The following is a 20,066-nucleotide window of genomic DNA, read 5'->3' on the forward strand; positions in this document are numbered from 1 at the left end:
TAAGGGTTAACAGTGAATGTAGACATGTGCTTGTACATGGCACATAATATAGATTTAACAAGACCTGGGGAGGGGGTGAGATATATAATTCAGTCATAGATGATGCTTTATGTGTCCTTCTACATACATTCCCTATACATATATGTTGTACATTGCCATAGCAGCTGATGGCGCTATATGCACGACTATTACCCTTCTTATGTGCTATGAAATGACCTCTTGCAGGTGCAGAATATGTCCCAGTCTATAGAGGTGCTGGACAGGAGAACTCAGAGGGACCTGCAGTATGTAGAGCGGATGGAGAATCAGATGAAAGGCCTGGAGTCCAAATTTAAGCAAGTGGAAGAGTCTCACAGACAGCACCAGGCCAGACAGTTCAAGGTGGGTACCCGTCCTGTGCCGCAGACATAGGCAGCCTGTGATACTCCAGCCGCTGGTTCACTACAAGTCACAGCAGGCTCGAGCATTGCACAATGCCTACGTAAAGGAGACCCCCAGAGATATTTCATGGAAATCCTATCCCCTGGCTGTAAAGAATATTCCATTATTTCCTGTTGCTTTATAGTCAGATCTTAGAAATTTACATCCAAACATCTATATAATACTGAATTCTAAGCTCACACAATTCTTTGCATCCCTTTCATCACCATATTTTTTACCCCAGCATTTCCTAAATGTTTCCTAGAGGAGGATCAGCTATAAGGTAGCAGGAAATCACCCTCAGCCTGGGGATAGAAAGTGGAATATTTGGTCTCCTGTCTCTTATCTGTGACTTTATAAATGATACTTACATATAGTAATGATGGAGGACAAAACAGCAGATCATTAGATTGAAAATCACAAAGACTCTTCTAGGGGCAGAAATCACAAAATCATCAGGAAGATGTAACCAAAACCAATAACTACACCCATGGAAACACTACAAGCACCAGATAGTGATCTCCGCGTGTGCTCCGCCATCTACAGGCCTCCACCAACATCTCAGACCCATTAGACAACCAATCTGACACTGACCAAAAAAAGACCAACATTCAAGCACCAATACCTGTAAGTAGGTGAGCCGATCGCCCAAAATCCTGACACTGACCCCACTGCGAAGCCATAGGACACAATATATTGACTGGTTGCCCAATTGATTGATTCCCCTATATATCCCTATTGCAGAAGAGAATCAGTGCACTCTTAAACTGAGGGGAACACAAAAAATAGGAACAATCACAGCGCAGGAGACATCCACCCAAGATGAGATCTCCAATACGGCAGACACAACCAAATCTACAAAGACTGGAGCTGAATATGTACAGGCCAAACCAGTACAAAGCCATACACCGGATTATGGGGCTGGTGAAGAGACTACTGGGGGCCCCATCTTACTGGTCATACACTACAAGGACATGGCCACAGCTCACTCACACAACACAACACGAACAATTACATTCCTGGCAGCGTCATCTTTACATCACACACTATAAAAAAAAGAGGGGAAAAAATGACCCCCCGATTAAAGGAGCCCAGATAAGAGGTTCAGTAGTAAGACCACAAGCTTCATAACTGACTCAAATAATCAACAGAAATATGATTACAGCTCTGGTGTATAGTACAGAATAAGTAATGTAATGTATGTACACAGTGACTGCACCAGCAGAATAGAGAGCGCAGCTCTGGAGTATAATACGGGATAAGTAATGTTATGTATGTACACAGTGAGTGCACCAGCAGAATAGTGAGCGCAGCTCTGGAGTATAATACAGGATAAGTAGTGTAATGTATGTACACAGTGACTGCATTAGCAGAATAGTGAGCGCAGCTCTGGAGTGTAATACAGGATAAGTAATGTAATGTATGTACACAGTAACTGCACCAGCAGAATAGTGAGCGCAGCTCTGGAGTATAATACAGAATAAGTAATATAATGTATGTACACAGTGAATGTACCAGCAGAATAGTGAGCGCAGCTCTGGAGTATAATATAGGATTAGTAATGTAATGTATGTACACAGTGACTGCACCAGCAGAATAGTGAGCACAGCTCTAGAGTATAATACAGGATAGGTAATGAAATGTATGTACACAGTGACTGCACCAGCAGAATAGTGAGCGCAGCTCTAGAGTATAATACAGGATAAGTAATGTAATGTATGTACACAGTGACTGCACCAGCAGAATAGTGAGCGCAGCTCTAGAGTATAATACAGGATAAGTAATGTAATGTATGCACACAGTGACTGCACCAGCAGAATAGTGAGCGCAGCTCAGGAGTATAATACAGGATAAGTAACGCAATGTATGTACACAGTGACTGTACCAGCAGAATAGTGAGCGCAGCTCTGCAGCATAATACAGGATAAGTAATGTAATGGATGTACACAGTGACTGCACCAGCAGAATAGTGAGCGCAGCTCTGGGGTATAATACAGGATAAGTAATGTAATGTATGTACACAGTGACTGTACCAGTAGAATAGTGAGTGCAGCTCTGGAGTATAATACAGGATAAGTAATGTAATGTATGTACGCAGTGACTGCACCAGCAGAATAGTGAGCGCAGCTCTGGAGTATAATACAGGTTAAGTAATGTATGTATACAGTGACTGTACCAGCAGAATAGTGAGCGCAGCTCTGTAGTATAATACAGGATAAGTAATGTAATGTATGTACACAGTGACTGCACCAGCAGAATAGTGAGCGCAGCTCTAGAGTATAATACAGGATAAGTAATGTAATGTATGTACACAGTGACTGTACCAGCAGAATAGTGAGCGCAGCTCTAGAGTATAATACAGGATAAGTAATGTAATGTATGTACACAGTGACTGCACCAGCAGAATAGTGAGCGCAGCTCAGGAGTATAATACAGGATAAGTAATGCAATGTATGTACACAGTGACTGTACCAGCAGAATAGTGAGCGCAGCTCTAGAGTATAATACAGGATAAGTAATGTAATGTATGTACACAGTGACTGCACCAGCAGAATAGTGAGCGCAGCTCTGCAGCATAATACAGGATAAGTAATGTAATGGATGTACACAGTGACTGCACCAGCAGAATAGTGAGCGCAGCACTGGGGTATAATACAGGATAAGTAATGTAATGTATGTACACAGTGACTGTACCAGCAGAATAGTGAGCGCAGCTCTGGAGTATAATACAGGATAAGTAATGTATGTACACAGTGACTGCACCAGCAGAATAGTGAGCACAGCTCTGAAGTATAATACAGAATAAAAAAAATGTAATGTAACACAGTGACTGTACCAGCAGAATAGTGAGCGTAGCTCTGGAGTATAATACAGGATAAGTAATGTAATGTATGTACACAGTGACTGCACCAGCAGAATAGTGAGCGCAGCTCTGGAGTATAATACAGGATTAGTAATGTAATGTATATACACAGTGACTGTACCAGCAGAATAGTGAGCGCAGCTCTGGAGTATAATACAGGATAAGTAATATAATGTATGTACACAATGACTGCACCAGCAGAATAGTGAGTGCAGCTCTGGAGTATAATACAGGATAAATAATATAATGTATGTACACAGTGACTGCACCAGGAAAATAGTGAGCACAGCTCTGGAGTATAATGCAGATTATAAGTAAAATATAGACCGTAAATTTATTAGATGGACATACAGAAGACTCCAAGTGGTTTCTTCTGTCATATGTGGCTCTCTGCAGATAATTCTATTTAGCAAACAGATTGAGGGGGTAACAGTTCAACTTTGCTGTAGCTTCAGACCTCTAAATGATGATATAGAGGGAAGGTTGAGGGAAATGTAAAATTTATGGGGTCATGTACCAGCAAAGACCAGAAGGCCATATGAGGACATCTCCCTCTCTCACCAATTAGGATGAGAGGAAACCGCTTGCTCTTTATTGACCCTTCAGCATTGACTCCATTCGCATGATGAAGAATTTCGGATAGTAAGGTAGCCTCATCAGCAGATAATGAGATTGCAGAGACCGATTCTTCAGCAGAAATGAGGTGTGACGAGGCGTGACACTTGTTAATTAGAGGGAATAGATGTAAGCATGGCTGGCGTGACTAAATAAACACGCTCTCTTCTAGCCATTGCTCTCCACTAATGGGTCAGAGAGGAATCTGCTGGAGCTTCAGATAGAGAGGATCATTAGTATGAGATCCCCATAGTCAGGGCCAGGTATATGGGGACACCCCACCTTCATACTAGCGAAATGTAGGACTAGTCATCAAAATGCTGCAATTACTATCATCTATATATATATATACAGTCACACGTATGGAACATGAGGAAGGGGGAAGGGAGGGGCACCTTATATTTTCAGGCCCCGTCCTGTCACCTACAAACATCATTGCAGACTGCGGTGAGAGCGCTCTCAGGGGGCAGCTTAAAGATGGCGCAGCAAAATAACAGATCAGGCCATAATAAAAAGAATAACAAAATGCCAGTCATGCAGATTCCCAGGAACTAGCCAAAAAATAAGCCCACACAGGATAGCGACGGGTTGTAAAGTCCTCATGTTCACATTCATCTCCTCTGACAAAGTCACCAGGACTAGAAGCCCCTGTACTAGTGACCTGTACTACATCTACTATAGGGACACTACATGACTAGAGACCCCTGTACTACATCTTTTATAGGGACACTACATGACTAGAGACCCCTGTACTACATCTACTATAGGGACACTACATGACTAGAGACCCCTGTACTACATCTACTATAGGGACACTACATGACTAGAGACCCCTGTACTACATCTACTATAGGGACACTACATGACTAGAGACCCCTGTAGTACATCTACTATAGGGACATTACATGACTAGAGACCCCTGTACTACATCTACTATAGGGACATTACATGACTAGAGACCCCTGTACTACATCTACTATAGGGACACTACATGACTAGACTAGAGACCCCTGTACTACATCTACTATAGGGACACTACATGACTAGAGACCCCTGTACTACATCTACTATAGGGACACTACATGACTAGAGACCCCTGTACTACATCTACTATAGGGACACTACATGACTAGAGACCCCTGTAGTACATCTACTATAGGGACATTACATGACTAGAGACCCCTGTACTACATCTACTATAGGGACACTACATGACTAGAGACCCCTGTACTACATCTACTATAGGGACACTACATGACTAGAGACCCCTGTACTACATCTACTATAGGGACACTACATGACTAGAGACCCCTGTACTACATCTACTATAGGGACACTACATGACTAGAGACCCCCGTATACATCTAATATAGGGATACTACATGACTAGACTAGAGACCCCTGTACTACATCTACTATAGGGACACTACATGACTAGAGACCCCTGTACTACATCTACTATAGGGACACTACATGACTAGAGACCCCTGTACTACATCTACTATAGGGACACTACATGACTAGAGACCCCTGTACTACATCTACTATAGGGACATTACATGACTAGAGACCCCTGTACTACATCTACTATAGGGACACTACATGACTAGAGACCCCTGTACTACATCTACTATAGGGACACTATATTACTCTGGCACTGACAGATGTTCACAATCGCTGCTGCTGTAGATACTGTTACTAGAATGACTATATAAGCAGTTATATGGCAGTATATATGGAATGACTATATAAGCGGTTATATGGCAGTATATATGGAATGACTATATAAGCAGTTATATGGCAGTATGTATGGAATGACTATATAAGCAGTTATATGGCAGTATATATGGAATGACTATATAAGCAGTTAAATGGCAGTATATATATAGAATGACTATATAAGGGCTCGTTCACATCTGCGCCCGGTCTCCGTTCATACAGGTTTCCGTTTCCTGCACAAAACAGAGCAGGAGATGCTGGACTCTTTCATTTGAACGGGTTTGAAAGATGTCTGGCCATGAGCGCCAGTGAGTGTTTTATGCTCTCCTCCGCGAAACCGTTTTTTTTAAATCGGAAACAGTCGGACATGCAGTACTCTGTGTACGGTTTTAAAAAACCGGTTTCGCCGCGGAGCGCATAAAACACTCACCGGCGCTTACACCCGGACCCGGTCTCACAGCTTTCCGTCTTCTGCATGCAGAAGACGGAAAGCTGAGAACAGACTCCGAGCACTAGTGTGAACCTAGCGTAAGCAGTTGCCCCTTCACAATAGTTAGTGGGGACATCTGGTCTCATCTGGTGCAACTTCCAGGGCTGATACCAATTATAAATGATAACATCTGGGGTAGTTACTGTATTAATGATGGAAGCAACAGGAAAGTGTAACCAGCCCGGGTCAAGTAGTCCGGTCCAGGGAGGATGGCGCTGGCAGCGCTGCTGTCACTTCCTCCTCTTTAATTGCTCCCGCTGGGAGAGCAGCGGAGCCTGGAGAAGAATTCTGGAATTAGCAGGGTGATGGCGGAGGAGCCATCATACATCAGCCGCTCCATGACACAGGGAGGGGTCAGATTCCTATCATAAAGCAGGATCCTTCTACACTGTATGACCCCCGTCCTCTGTACCCCTGAACTAGACCGATGACCCCAGTGGTTCACATCTCTGCAGCTCCTCGTAGGCAGACGTTTAGCTCCATCAGATCCATACATTACAGATCCAAAGACATCAATATCAGATATTGCCCTGCAAATATAGAACTAGAAGCCTTAAAGGAGAACTTTATTTTTTCCTCAAGTGACCCTCTCCCCCTAAACTACATCCTTTACTTTATTATGTGACTATGGAATCCCCTATATTAGGTCAGGAAGGTTATCTAGTTATGGGCCCTGTGCTAACCCTCAGACATATAACTCATCTGTCATTATCACATTACTGATTATGTGTCTCATACTCTAGTCACACCCAGAGCTGCACTCACCATTCTGCTGATATATATACATGGCGTGTATAAGGGGTATTGTGCTTTCTCACACAGCATGGTACAACATAGCACCTATAGCTCTGGATGTGACTGTAGTATAAAGCATTGGGACAGAGATATATACATATGTGTGTGTGTGTGTATATATATATATATATATATATATATATATATATATATATATATATATATATATATATATAGACACACACACACTAAGGAATTATTATTATTATTATTATTATTATTATTATTATTATTAATAAGGAACGCCTCTTACATCCCCACAATGGAGGCTACAACTCCCCGCCATCTTCTTTCCATAGATGCAGTAACACAGCGGCTGGGCCCCAAAGTATCCCTGATCATTTATAGGAATAATCTGCTTATAGGGCCCCTAAGGGTACAGGCTCACCAACTGCGTCCATCTGCAGGTACAATCGTGTGGCCATTGGCAACGACGACTGCTGAAATACGTGTCAATACCCTTAAAGTTCCTGTGTCTGATGGCACCCCCTACAGGCACACACACAGCATGACCAGCCACATCAAAGTCCAAGCTGGGTACTCAGATCCCAAACAGTACAGAGCCCTTCCAGCACTGCACATACCTGCCCATAGTCACAACTACCATCACCCCCTGACCTAAAACAGAGCACACAGGAGGGATTTTTTTGGGGTATAGGCTTCCTTCTGTCTACTGGGACCCAGACACAAGAGGAGGATGTGAGTTAGCGCCCCCTACCTGCATGATGGTGTTGTGAATGCAGACCAGTGCTCAGACTCTTCACCCGTATTTCGTTTTCTTGATTGCAGGGCTAACTTAACTTGCAGTGACTGAAGAGTTAACTCCTATCTTACCATGAAAGAGACACACAGCAGTTTGGGCACCAATAAGAGTTTCCTCCTTTTTTTTTTTTTTCCTCTTTTATTTCTTTTTTTGGATTTTTTTTCTTTTTGTAATCTTTATTCTCCCGATTAGAGCTATTTCACTAAGGAGCGTTGAACACGTTGAATTCCAATCTTCCTTTGCATGCGAATGTAGCTGCATTTCATGAAGAATTTTTAACCCTTGTCAATGCATTCTACCTTTTTTTTAAAGAAAGAAAATCTTTGTGTATGTGTTTTAAGAAAAAAAAAAAAAAAAAAAGACGCATGTAACCATAAGATGTTGCATTTGAAAAAAATGACTAATAAAGGCCTTTCCCAAATAAGTTGTATGGAAGATTTTTTAATATGTCATTGGACAGCACTGTCATGGCACCACTGCACCCACGTAGGGACGGACTAGGCAGGCATCGGGGGGCAGGACAGGCACAAGGGCAGGACAGGGTGTTGCCAAGTTTTGCATGCAGAGGACTGAACCAGCTTATTTTAACCTTGCAGGCAATAAAAGCGAAAATGGAGGAACTTAGGCCTCTGATACCAGTGTTGGAAGAGTACAAAGCCGATGCCAAATTGGTATTGCAGTTTAAGGAGGAGGTCCAGAATCTGACGTCAGTTCTAAACGAGCTTCAGGAGGAGATTGGCGCCTATGACTACGAGGAACTGCAGAGCAGAGTGTCAAATCTTGAAGAAAGGCTTCGTGCATGCATGCAAAAATTAGGTAGGCTCAGACCTGTCATGGTGGCAACAGCCTGCTACCTCCATCTGCAAACACCCATAACGCCAGCTAGTTGCCCGGGCCTGGTCACAGAACAGCATAGACGACTTGCTTTCTGATGACCCGTATCATATATGGGAAGGTTAGTTAGCAATACACAAAGGATTATGGGTCACACACCTGGGTGGGGCATGCTAATTCCAGTCTGTCAATGTGTAGAGGTAGCAGAGCTGAGTTTGTCACTGAAGCCTTCAGAGGTTGTACAGTGGTTTATCTGATGGTATGATTGTACCAAATGACAAACTCAGTTCCACTCTATATTACTGTATATGAATGTTTTGCCATTTCTGCCCCTCATCTTACCCCCCATGGAAGCAGCAGTATGTGAGAGGAGTCTGTGGCCTCATTCCTTACAGTCCCACATACTGGCTGCTTTCACTGGTGCTAGATGACGGGTCACATTATGAATGTTGCCCTCTCTCCTGGGCCGCGCGGTCTTACAATGTTCACTTACTGATGAGTAATGGCAGTTCTTGCTGACACGGCTGTGACCACTCGCACAGGTCACCTCTATCACAAACCACAGCGACTGCCAAACTCCACATCAGCAGATAAAAGTCCCAAACACGCGGACGGTGCAGAGCCCAGATCAGGGGTTTGCTTAATGTGATGATACAATATTCTGATGTGCTTTAGGGTGCTGTACATACGGCATTTTCTTGTACAAATCACTCCCAACATTGGCTACAAAACAGTGTAAAAAGAGAAATCTTATATATCCCGAGCCAGTCCATAAAGGGTAACAAGACTCCACCGACGCAAGTCAGAGTCTGATCCCAACGCACCAGCCATTCTGGAGAGCGATGTCATAGGAAACTAGAGGGGGCCGAGATATAAGGGGAGGGGGCCGAGATATAAGGGGAGGGGGCCGAGATATAAGGGGAGGGGGCCGAGATATAAGAGGATGGGGTTGAGGACCCTGCTGCTGTCCCCTCTCACTCCTGATCTACACTCTGATGGTTCCAGCAGTAAATCTCAGACATAATACAAGTACCTGCTACTGTAAAATATTCGGATCTGAGGCTCTTTGGGGTTCACCTAACAGGATGGGGGGGACGCTTACATCTGTACCCTATAGCTATATGTGCAGGATACTGGGAGACGTAGTCCGCCTGCTGAGGCTCTTACCACACAGCATAGCGGTATATCACATTATACAGCTGCTGCTGACCATCATTTATTATGGGACAGAGGACACGATTATGTGAAATCTTCAGTGACCTATCAGTGTGGAATGGCTTCATATATCTTGTACATGTAAGGTCTATTAATTCCCAAGGAACCAGTGACCCATGAACACGCTGCTGCCCTGACATATATAACTAGACAGCTGCTCAGAGGGAGATCAGCTCTGACTTCACCACTTTTAGGCTGGGGCCACCTTGTGAATATGCGGTGGAGATGCCGCGCCAAAAAACACTGCGTATTACAGCACCTGCAAAGTTTATGGGATTTTGTCTAATCCCTTCCACACATCGCAGAAAGTAAATCTGTGTTTCTGTAAATCACAGAATGTCAATTATACGGAAACGCCGGCACTTTACATATAGGATTAATGGAAGCAAAAAGTCTGCAGAGGAAAACCCTACAGACTGTCAGTGAAAAGCGCTGCCAAAAAAAAAAAAAAAATACAATGTGTTTTCATCACGGTCTTTTCCACAGTGCTTTCTGGCTGCAGCTCGCTCTATGGGCCTTAGCCTTAGGCTGGATTCACACACAGCTTTAATATTGGTGCAGTATTTCTAGTCTGTCTTTCTTCAGACCCCTCTGCTCCTCCTCAAACTCCTTTGAACTTCCCCTAAACCCTTATGTCTGTCTCCTCTGTACTTCTTCAGTTCCCTCTGTCGGTCCACCAGGCCCCTCTGTCTGTCCTCCAGACCCTTCTGTCCTTCTTCAGTTCCCTGTGTCAGCCCTCCAGTCCCCTCTGTCGGTTCTCCAAGCACTCCTGGCAGCCATCTATCTCCCCTATGTACCATGACATTCAATAGCCCAATGCTTATCACTCCTGACAGCTACCATCAGAGGAGAGATGGGAGACCCTTATATACATATTAGCTGATCAGCTGGTCCTTAAAAAGGACCTTTCATCAGATTGGGCACAGGCAGTTCTATATACTGCTGGAAAGCCAACAGTGCGCTGAATTGGTACCATAGCGCTTTACAATCAGAAGGGCGTTCCTGACAGTCTGTCAGGTACGTCCTTCTCCACAGCAGTGCCTATCACGTTGTACAGTGTGAGCGGGGAGAAACGTCCCCTCCCTCTGCTCACAGTGCTCGTCCATAGACAAGTATTATCAGGAGGGGAGGGGGCGTTCCTCCCCGCTCACAATGTACAGCATGATAGGCGCTGCTGTGGAGAAGGACATACCTGACAGACTGTGAGAAACGCCCTTCTGACTGTAAAGAGCTATGGTACCAGGACCGATAGCGCTTTACCCGAGGCACAGATCGAAAAAGCCGATAGTGCACTGAATTTAGCGCACTGTTGGCTTTCCAGCAGTATATGGAACTGCCTGTGCCCAATCTGATGAAAGGTCCTCTTTAAAATCTAGGTGTATGGCCAGCTTAGAGAGGTTGCACTACTGTACAAGGCATAAGAGTCAGATCACTGGGGTCCTCACTTCTGGGTCCCCCAGCAATCAGAACAGTTGTCCAAAAGTCCCCCCTAATCCTCCTTATGATTAAAGCGCTCGTGTGTGCGACCAGCGCTCCATCCACTGCTATGGGGCTGCAACCTCCAGCGATGGTGTATTGGGCACCATTCACACAAGTACACCGGCAACTCATTCACAAGAAGGCTTTGCCAGGAATTCTCCTGATCCTTGGGGACTTGACAGTCGGGCCCCTGTGATGAGACACTTCACTTATCTCTGGTACACAGGGATATCAGCGTCCTTAAAGGGATCCTATCATTAAAACTCATTTTTTTCTGCCTACCACATCAGAATAGCCTTAATAAAGGCTATTCGTCTCCTACCTTTAGATGTCTTCTCCGCGCTGCCGTTTGGTATATAATCCGGTTTTTGTCAGTATGAAAATGTGTTCTCTCGCAGCACTGGGGGCGGGCCCAAGCGCTCAAACAGCACTGGGGGCGTCCCCAATGCTGCAAGACAACTCTCCAGCGCCGCCTCCATCTTGTTCAGGAACGGGTCTTCTTCCAGGGGTTGGCTTCAAACTTCTAGGCCTAGGGCAAAGCCAGCTGTGCATGCCCACCAGCCACAAGAAAATGGCCACTTACACAGTATTGTAAACGGCCATTTTCTTGTGGCTGGCAGGCATGCGCAGTCGGCTTTGCCCTAGGCCCGAGGCCTAGAAGTTTGAAGCCATCCCCCAGAAGAAGAGTGAAGACCTGTTCCTGAAGAAGATGGAGGCGGCGGTGGATTGAGTTTTCTCGCAGCATTCGGGACGCCCCTAGTGCTGTTTGAGCGCTTGGGCCCGCCCCCAGTGCTGTGAGAGAACTCATTAGCATACCAACGAAAACTGAATTATATACCGAACGGTGGCGCGGAGAAGACAACGAAAGGTAGGAGACAAATAGCCTTTCTTAAGGCTATTCTGATGTGGTAGGCAGAAAAAAATGAGTTTTAATGATAGGATCCCTTTAACAGCATCACCTCTTTAAGGGTGAATTCACATGTGGGAGACTTGCTGCAGAAAGTCCATTCTTTGGTGGTGTCTGGAGCTTGTGTAAGGATGTGTGCCAGCCCCATACAGATGAATAGGACAATAGCAGAAATTTATGCAATAAAGCTGTCACATGTGAATTCACCCTAACATTGTCACAGCTTATATGGCACGGACACATTATATGGCTCCTTTCCCAATTCATCCTCCATTCTAGACCTCTGGGGGGGTTTTTAGAACCGTAGGGGATCTGGCATGGTGGTCATAATATGGAGGCTAAGATGTACATATATGTAGGTTATGGTTAAGAAGGTGAATGGGATGTACAGCAGCAGCCCCGTGTCCGTGGTACAAGGTGGCCATAGAGGTGTCATCACAACGGACAGTGCTTGCAGCCGTAGGTATTTTTGTGTGCAGAATATAGGCCACCACTATGGCGGCACGGATAGAGGCAGTGTCATGGGCCAAAGGCAGGAAGGGATTGCAAAGGAAAGACACAAAAAGCTGCAGCAAAACTTCCATCTGCGATTACAGTCTAACACAACCGGGTTATAGGTTGGACTTGATGGACTGATATCTTCATCCAACCTCACCTACTATGTAATGTGGTTACCTTATATGCTGATTGAAGTGGCTCCAGAGTTTTGGCTTGAAGTTATCTACAGTATAATGGAGATCAGCACTACAGGATCCAGCAGAGCCCAGCACTAGATCCCTGTAGCACGTGGAGAGCGCCACACATAATCTGCTGTATGGCCATATTGTGCAAGTAACACTCACAACAGAGATACCGTATGGAATATAGATGGAAGAGGATGAAAGCAACTCAGCAGCCATTGTAATGAGACAACAGGTCATTGCGGACCCGCGGACCCTCTGACTATTCTCAGCACACTGTACTGCTACAACCTGCGATTATACGTGGATGTGCCCATGTTCTATAGGATGGCCCAGTGACCAATATCTCTGGTGGGCCAAGGAGTCCTTGTTGGATACTAGAGAGAAGTTCTGACTCTGGACAGCAGGACGTTATCTAGATATAATCTCCAGATATTCTGTATCTATGCTGTATTGGTCATACACTATAGTCACATCTCAAACTGCATTCACAGTTCCTATAAGCTGTTTAGATGTGAATGGAGAATAAGCCATGATGTCCAAGTCCAAAGCACGGAGTATAAATCCAGACATCATCCCCTTTTCATCAAGATTCCCACCAGCATCTAGAATTTACCTTCTGCACTGAAGGATTGAACCCATTGCATTGCACATTATGGGATTAGCACTGAGGTATAAGGTATGAGCATATCCTTGGGCAGAGCTCAGAGCAAAGAGAAATGAATGCGCCATCCTCCATCCCGACCAAATAAAACATCTTCTAGGATGATGAATTACAGCAGGTAGAGCAGACTACGGTGCAGCTCCAGGCAGAAAGCAAATGAGCAGCTGCAGAGGATCCTGGAACTAATGCTAAAAGGAAGGGGATGATACCTGGACGGACTGCACAATATCCAGAATGTATCTCTAGGTGCACAACGCCCTTAAATACAGAGATTGCCTGGACGGACTGCACAATATCCAGAATGTATCTCTAGGTGCACAACGCCCTTAAATACAGAGATTGCCTGGACGGACTGCACAATATCCAGAATGTTTCTCAAGGTGCACAATGTCCCAGAATACAGAGACTGCCTGGACAGACTGCACAATACCCACAATGTTTCTCAAAGTGTACAATGTCCCAGAATACAGAGAATGCCTGGACAGACTGCACAATATCCAGAATGTTTCTCAAAGTGTACAATGTCCCAGAATACAGAGAATGCCTGGACAGACTGCACAATATCCAGAATGTTTCTCAAAGTGTACAATGTCCCAGAATACAGAGAATGCCTAGACAGACTGCACAATATCCAGAATGTATCTCTCGGTGAACAATGCCCTTAAATAGAGATTGCCTGGACGGATTGCACAATATCCAGAATGTATCTCTAGGTGAACAATGCCCTTAAACAGAGATTGCCTGGACGGATTGCACAATATCCAGAATGTTTCTCAAGGTGCACAATGTCCCAGAATACAGAGAATGCCTGGACAGACTGCACAATATCCAGAATGTTTCTCAAAGTGCACAATGTCCCAGAATACAGAAACTGCCTCGACAGACTGCACAATATCCAGAATGTTTCTCAAGGTGCACAATGTCCCAGAATACAGAGACTGCTTGGACAGACTGCACAATATCCAGAATGTTTCTCTAGACACACAATGTCCCAGAATACAGAGACTGCCTGGACGGACTCCACAATATCTAGAATGCATCTCTAGGTGCACAATGCCCTTAAATAAGGATACTGCCTGGACGGACTGTACAATATCTAGAATGTTTCTCCAGATACACAATACACCAGAATACAGAGACTGCCTGGACAGACTGCACAATATCCAGAATGTATCTCTAGGTGCACAATGTCCCAGAATACAGAGACTGCCTGGACGGACTCCACAATATCCAGAATGTATCTCTAGGTGCACAATGCTCTTAAATACAGAGAATGCCTGGACAGACTGCATAATATCCAGAATGTTTCTCCAGATACACAATGTCCCAGAATACAAAAACTGCCTGAACGGACTGCACAATATCCAGAATGTTTTTCTAGATACACAATGCCCTTAAATACAGAGACTGCCTGGACAAACTGCACAATATCCAGAATGTTTTTCTAGGTGCACAATGTCCCAGAATACAGAAACTGCCTGGACGGACTGCACAATATCCAGAATGTTTCTCTAGGTGCACAATGTCCCAGAATACAGAAACTGCCTGGACAGACTGCACAATATCCAGAATGTATCTCTAGGTGCACAATGCCCTTAAATACAGAGACTGCCTGGACGGACTGCACAATATCCAGAATGTTTCTCAAGGTGTACAATGTCCCAGAATACAGAAACTGCCTTAACGGAATGCACAATATCCAGGATGTTTCTCTAGATACACAATGTCCCAGAATACAGAGAATGCTTGGACAGACTGCACAATATCCAGAATGTATCTCTAGATGCACAATGTCCCAGAATACAGAGGCTTCAGCAGCCCCTTCACTTTATATTAGACTTCCATTGTGAATTGCCCAATAGAAATACAGAGATGCCTAATCCTAAAATTTAGATAGTGCAAACTTAACACTAGATTGTCTAAAAATGCACCAGATTTATCACAGTAGTGCAGCCTGGAGCACATTGCTGCTTCTTATACCCCACCTTTTTACAAGTCACACCCCTTTGTCAGATGAGGCAAAATTTATATCTAAATCACATAATAAATGTAGTGCACAGCACATAGGCCAGTTTGGTGGTGCCAATAAAACCAGATTACTTGCTTTGAAAATCTGTTTGAGTGGGATCCAAGTAGAAAGTGTTAGAAAACACCACCTGGTCCAGTATAATCTACAGTCTGGTGCCATGTCTATGGATCTAGTGCACCTTCTATAGGGGTGAGACATGGCTGGACCACTTGTATGGTGTGGCGGTATTAATACATCTCCCTCTTAGGAGCTCACCACTGATACAGAACTGTTCAGACTTTAGCAGCCTCATGAGTGCCGGATAATCCTTTCTGCTCAGTATGCAATGCACAGGGAACAAAGCACTGGGAGAAAGGTTAGGGAGAGCTTCAAGCTGCTACCTGGGGACTGTATGGAAATAAGACCCTTTATTGAGGGCTGACTTAATTCTCCTAGATATATCCCGATTAATTAGAGAACATTTGGTTGGCGCCCGTCCTGCTCAGCCGAAATGTCAACCCAGTAAAACTGACTCTCCACTTAAAGCGCCAGTACAGGGCTTTGATGGACGTCCTAAGCAGTTCTGTAGGTCCCGTTTCAAGCTCCAATGTCCCGTAATTAACCAGCATGCCCTGGGCCTCGGGACAATGACCGGCCAAGTGAGTTATTTTTAATCCCAGGAACCATTAGAGCCAAAGCGTCTTGGCAGCAGAAACACTATTTAAGGAAGACGACCAAATGGCAGAAGTTTTTTTCATTTTCTGTCTAGATAATGGAGCGTGAAATCTGATGAGGATCTTGTATCCGCCGCAGGGACAGGTCACTAATAAGAAGGGGCAGTAATGGGCACTGCCCAGGCAGGACACAAGGGGATCTGTACAGCAGCCTGACTGCAGGAGAGTAAACGCCCCAGCTAGGAATTAATGGCTCGTCTCTGGTGACATCTCAATGACTCAAGAGAGAGGAAAAATATCCAGGTGTCTGGGCGACAACACAGTAAGGACGACTTGTCTCAGAGCTGACACTTCCTGCTCAGGTCACAGCTATTTCTAAGGGGTGCACACACTAGCACTGCTGTCTCCGGCGAAAACCCAAGCAAAACTGCTCGGAGAAGGCTTGCCGGCGATCATTTGAAAGGGTTTTAAAAGCAAACCGCCGATGTCCGCATGCATCCACTCCACCGTGAAACAGTTTTTTTGTTTTGTTTTGTTTTTGTTTTGTTTGTTTTTTTGTTTTTTGTTTTTTTTGGGGGGGGGTGCATGGACACAAAGTCGGCCAGGCAGGATTTTGCAAAAAAAAAAAAAAAAAAAGGCATTGAACTCAATGGCTTACTGGATTTTACATGTGTATTTTTACACGTGTATTTGGGGCACAATGCACGCGGTGTTACTCCATCTGAACAGCCCCTAAGGGTCTGGATTCTGAAGGCGCAGACTGTACAGCCTAAGGGTCTGGATTCTGTAGGCGCAGACTGTACAGCCTAAGGGTCTGGATTCTGTAGGCGCAGACTGTACAGCCTAAGGGTCTGGATTCTGCAGGTGCAGACTGTACAGCCTAAGGGTCTGGATTTTGTGGTCTCAGACTAAGCAGAAGGAAACATCCAAAAATCTGCAGTGACTGAGCAATTCATGAATTATTAGCCTGGCCATCAAAATTCAAACTTCAAAGTCTGGGAATCTTTGGGGCCACCTTAAGAGTGTGGGTCACTGTACCCCCCTTCCAACCTCCTATAGTACATCCGTATCATAGTGAAATACCACTCAATAGTCTGCAATGGATGGTTGTGTATAAGGCTTCACCTAACGATGTGAGAACAACGTAAAGGGGACTCCTGGGTTAATAGGCGGAGGCGTCCCGTACCTTGTCTGCCCTCATTATTCTCCGCTCCATCCTTAATGTAATATGACAGAGGTCAGAGCCTTAAATATTGCTGATCCTACAGCTGCTTTACATGTACCAAACCCAATTACACTTCGCAACTGTACTGACAGGCCAGAAAGTGACCGGAGGCCTAAAGGAATATTTCCCGGCAAGGATTTGATGTAACGCTCGTATTGCTGATTTGCATGTGATAGTAAAACCCTCATCCAGAAACCTGCAGAGTATTACTCCCGCTGTGTCAGCCTTATTTGGCTCCTATATTGCTGATATTTTCCTGTCATTCAGAATCTAATTCATTGGTGTTTTGCAGCGTGCGGAAAGCTGACGGGTATCAGTGAGCCGGTCACCATCAAAGCGTCTGGATCCAGATTTGGTTCCTGGATGACGGATCCTCTGGCTCCAGAAGGAGATAACCGAGTAAGTAGCACCTTCTAGATCACCTCCATCTGCAGCAACTTAAATATCTAATCACAACCACTTGTAAACGTAAAGATAGAAGTCTTAAAGGAGCCGTGATCTATTCTAGCAACTGGGATGCACATAAAATAGCTGCCATGAACCCTTCCCAGGAGAGGAGAAGGCAAATGACAGTGATGTAACAGGGAGTGTAAGGCTGCAAACACAGGCACATGTACAATTCAGACATCTTGTGTAACTGCAGCCATATTAGCAGGCACCCCACTGAAGTTCTTAAAGGAGCATTCCCTCTTTAGATATTTACGACATGTTCATAGCATGTGTGGTCTGAATATCCAGAGTTGGGGTCCTTAACACCTTCCTCCCTGGTGGGTCAGAGTGGCGTACACACCTCTCCTGAAATACTCTGTGCACACCCTGCTCAGCCTACTTCCATCTAGTCTCCATGCCAATCCTTATTTATACCCTTTAAATGACTGAACAATCAGCCATTTTTAACACACTCCTCTCCTGAAATTCTCTGTGCTGCCATGAACAGTCCCTGTTTTATGTGTTTGTTCTTTGGTCCCCGTAGGTCTGGTACATGGATGGATATCACAATAACCGCTTTGTAAGGGAGTACAGGTCTATGGAGGACTTCATGAACAGCGACAACTTTACCTCTCACCGCCTCCCCCACCCTTGGTCTGGGACTGGCCAGGTTGTCTATAATGGATCCATTTATTTCAATAAATTCCAAAGTCACATCATCATCAGATTTGACTTGAAGTCAGAGACAATCCTGAAAACACGCAGCTTGGACTCAGCTGGTTATACCAATGTCTACCATTACGCGTGGGGAGGCCAGTCAGACATAGACATTATGGTGGATGAAAATGGCTTATGGGTGGTTTATGCCACCAACCAAAATGCTGGGAACATTGTCATCAGCAAACTGGACCCCAACACTCTACAGATACTGAAGACCTGGAATACGGGTTACCCCAAGCGAAGCGCCGGCGAGGCCTTCATGATCTGCGGGACTCTCTATGTCACCAATGGATATTCTGGAGGAACCAAAGTGCACTACGCTTACCAGACCAACACATCCAACTACGAGTACATCGACATCCCCTTCCAAAACAGGTATTCTCACATTTCCATGCTGGACTACAACCCCAAGGATCGTGCCCTGTACGCCTGGAATAACGGACACCAGGTCCTCTACAACGTCACCCTGTTCCACGTCATCAGGTCCGATGAGTTGTAGCTAAATCTGTCACCTGAGAACAAACTGACCAAAAGAAAATAAAAAAGAAAACCGATAATAGGGTGAAAAGAACTCAAGATATAGAATCAAAATGGCTGCCAAAACTACACCGCCGTTCCGACCGGATTGAATGATTCCCTCGAAACGTAAATAAATTCCCAGAAATCTTCAGGAACTTTCCATTTTACCACCACATCATAAAAAGATGAAGGAAATAACATATAATAAACTGCTGCGCTGGCGAAACCTTCTATACAAGGCAGTGACTGTTTGCTACAATACCGGCAGAGACATTGTATCTAAGAGGGGGGAGAGACTATGTATCATTCCACGGACAAGACAATGGCGCATTCAGGAAGGAACAAAGGATTTACCGTTACTTTTTATTTTCTAGATTAAGAGAAAGCTGAATAAATCCATAAAGGAGCTCTAGATATAAATATAAATATATATATATATGAAGGGGCTGCGGCTCCGCAAGTATTCGTAGTAGAGAAGCTCTCTCCTATTCGCAGTGGATTGCGGTCTGTATTGCGGCGATAGATTGTCCATATTGTTTAATCTTATGTATCAGAACAATTCTCATGTATACTGTCTCTCGTTCTCTGAAGTATTCCGCTGTATTTGTCTGTTCACGCGATGAATGTCGTTCAGTTTGAAGTAGTTTGGATTTATTAAGAGCAATGAATTTTGTTTCTGTAAAAACTATAAAAAAAAAAAAAAATGAAGAAAAAATATTTATGACATATAATATATACGTATGGCTATACCTGAGGAGGAGGAGGGGACGGAGTGCTCCACAGCCTTCCTCCCCCTCCGGACCACGTGGGGGACACGTAGGGTTTTGTTTTCTAATTACTGTATTATTATTCCACTCATCAGGAGACACCGAACCACAAGATACAGGACAAGACGATTTGTACGATCCACAACTATGTAAAGAATAATAAAAGATATTAGAACACGCGCCTTGTCCACGTCTCCTGGCAAATTCTTACAGACACACATTTCTGCACCAATGGGATTGTGTTCTGGCCTGACCCTGATAGACTGGATACAATAGTAGC

General features: G+C 44.6%; 1 protein-coding gene across 2 annotated transcripts in view; it reads left to right on the plus strand.

The window, feature by feature from the left end:
• OLFM1 (olfactomedin 1) overlaps nt 1–19,761 on the plus strand; it is a 45,286-nt gene extending 25,525 nt beyond the window's left edge. For both annotated transcript variants that reach the window (XM_075260742.1, XM_075260741.1), the window contains exons 3-6: nt 226–381; nt 8,262–8,481; nt 17,644–17,750; nt 18,325–19,761. In XM_075260742.1, coding sequence (XP_075116843.1) covers nt 226–381; nt 8,262–8,481; nt 17,644–17,750; nt 18,325–18,999 — 1,158 coding nt within the window. In that variant the 3' untranslated portion in view covers nt 19,000–19,761. The remainder of the gene's footprint in view (nt 1–225; nt 382–8,261; nt 8,482–17,643; nt 17,751–18,324) is intronic.
• The last annotated feature ends 305 nt before the right edge of the window (nt 19,762–20,066 follow it).

Source organism: Leptodactylus fuscus, chromosome 11 (assembly GCF_031893055.1).
Source record: "Leptodactylus fuscus isolate aLepFus1 chromosome 11, aLepFus1.hap2, whole genome shotgun sequence".
NCBI classification, from domain to species: Eukaryota; Metazoa; Chordata; class Amphibia; order Anura; family Leptodactylidae; genus Leptodactylus; species Leptodactylus fuscus.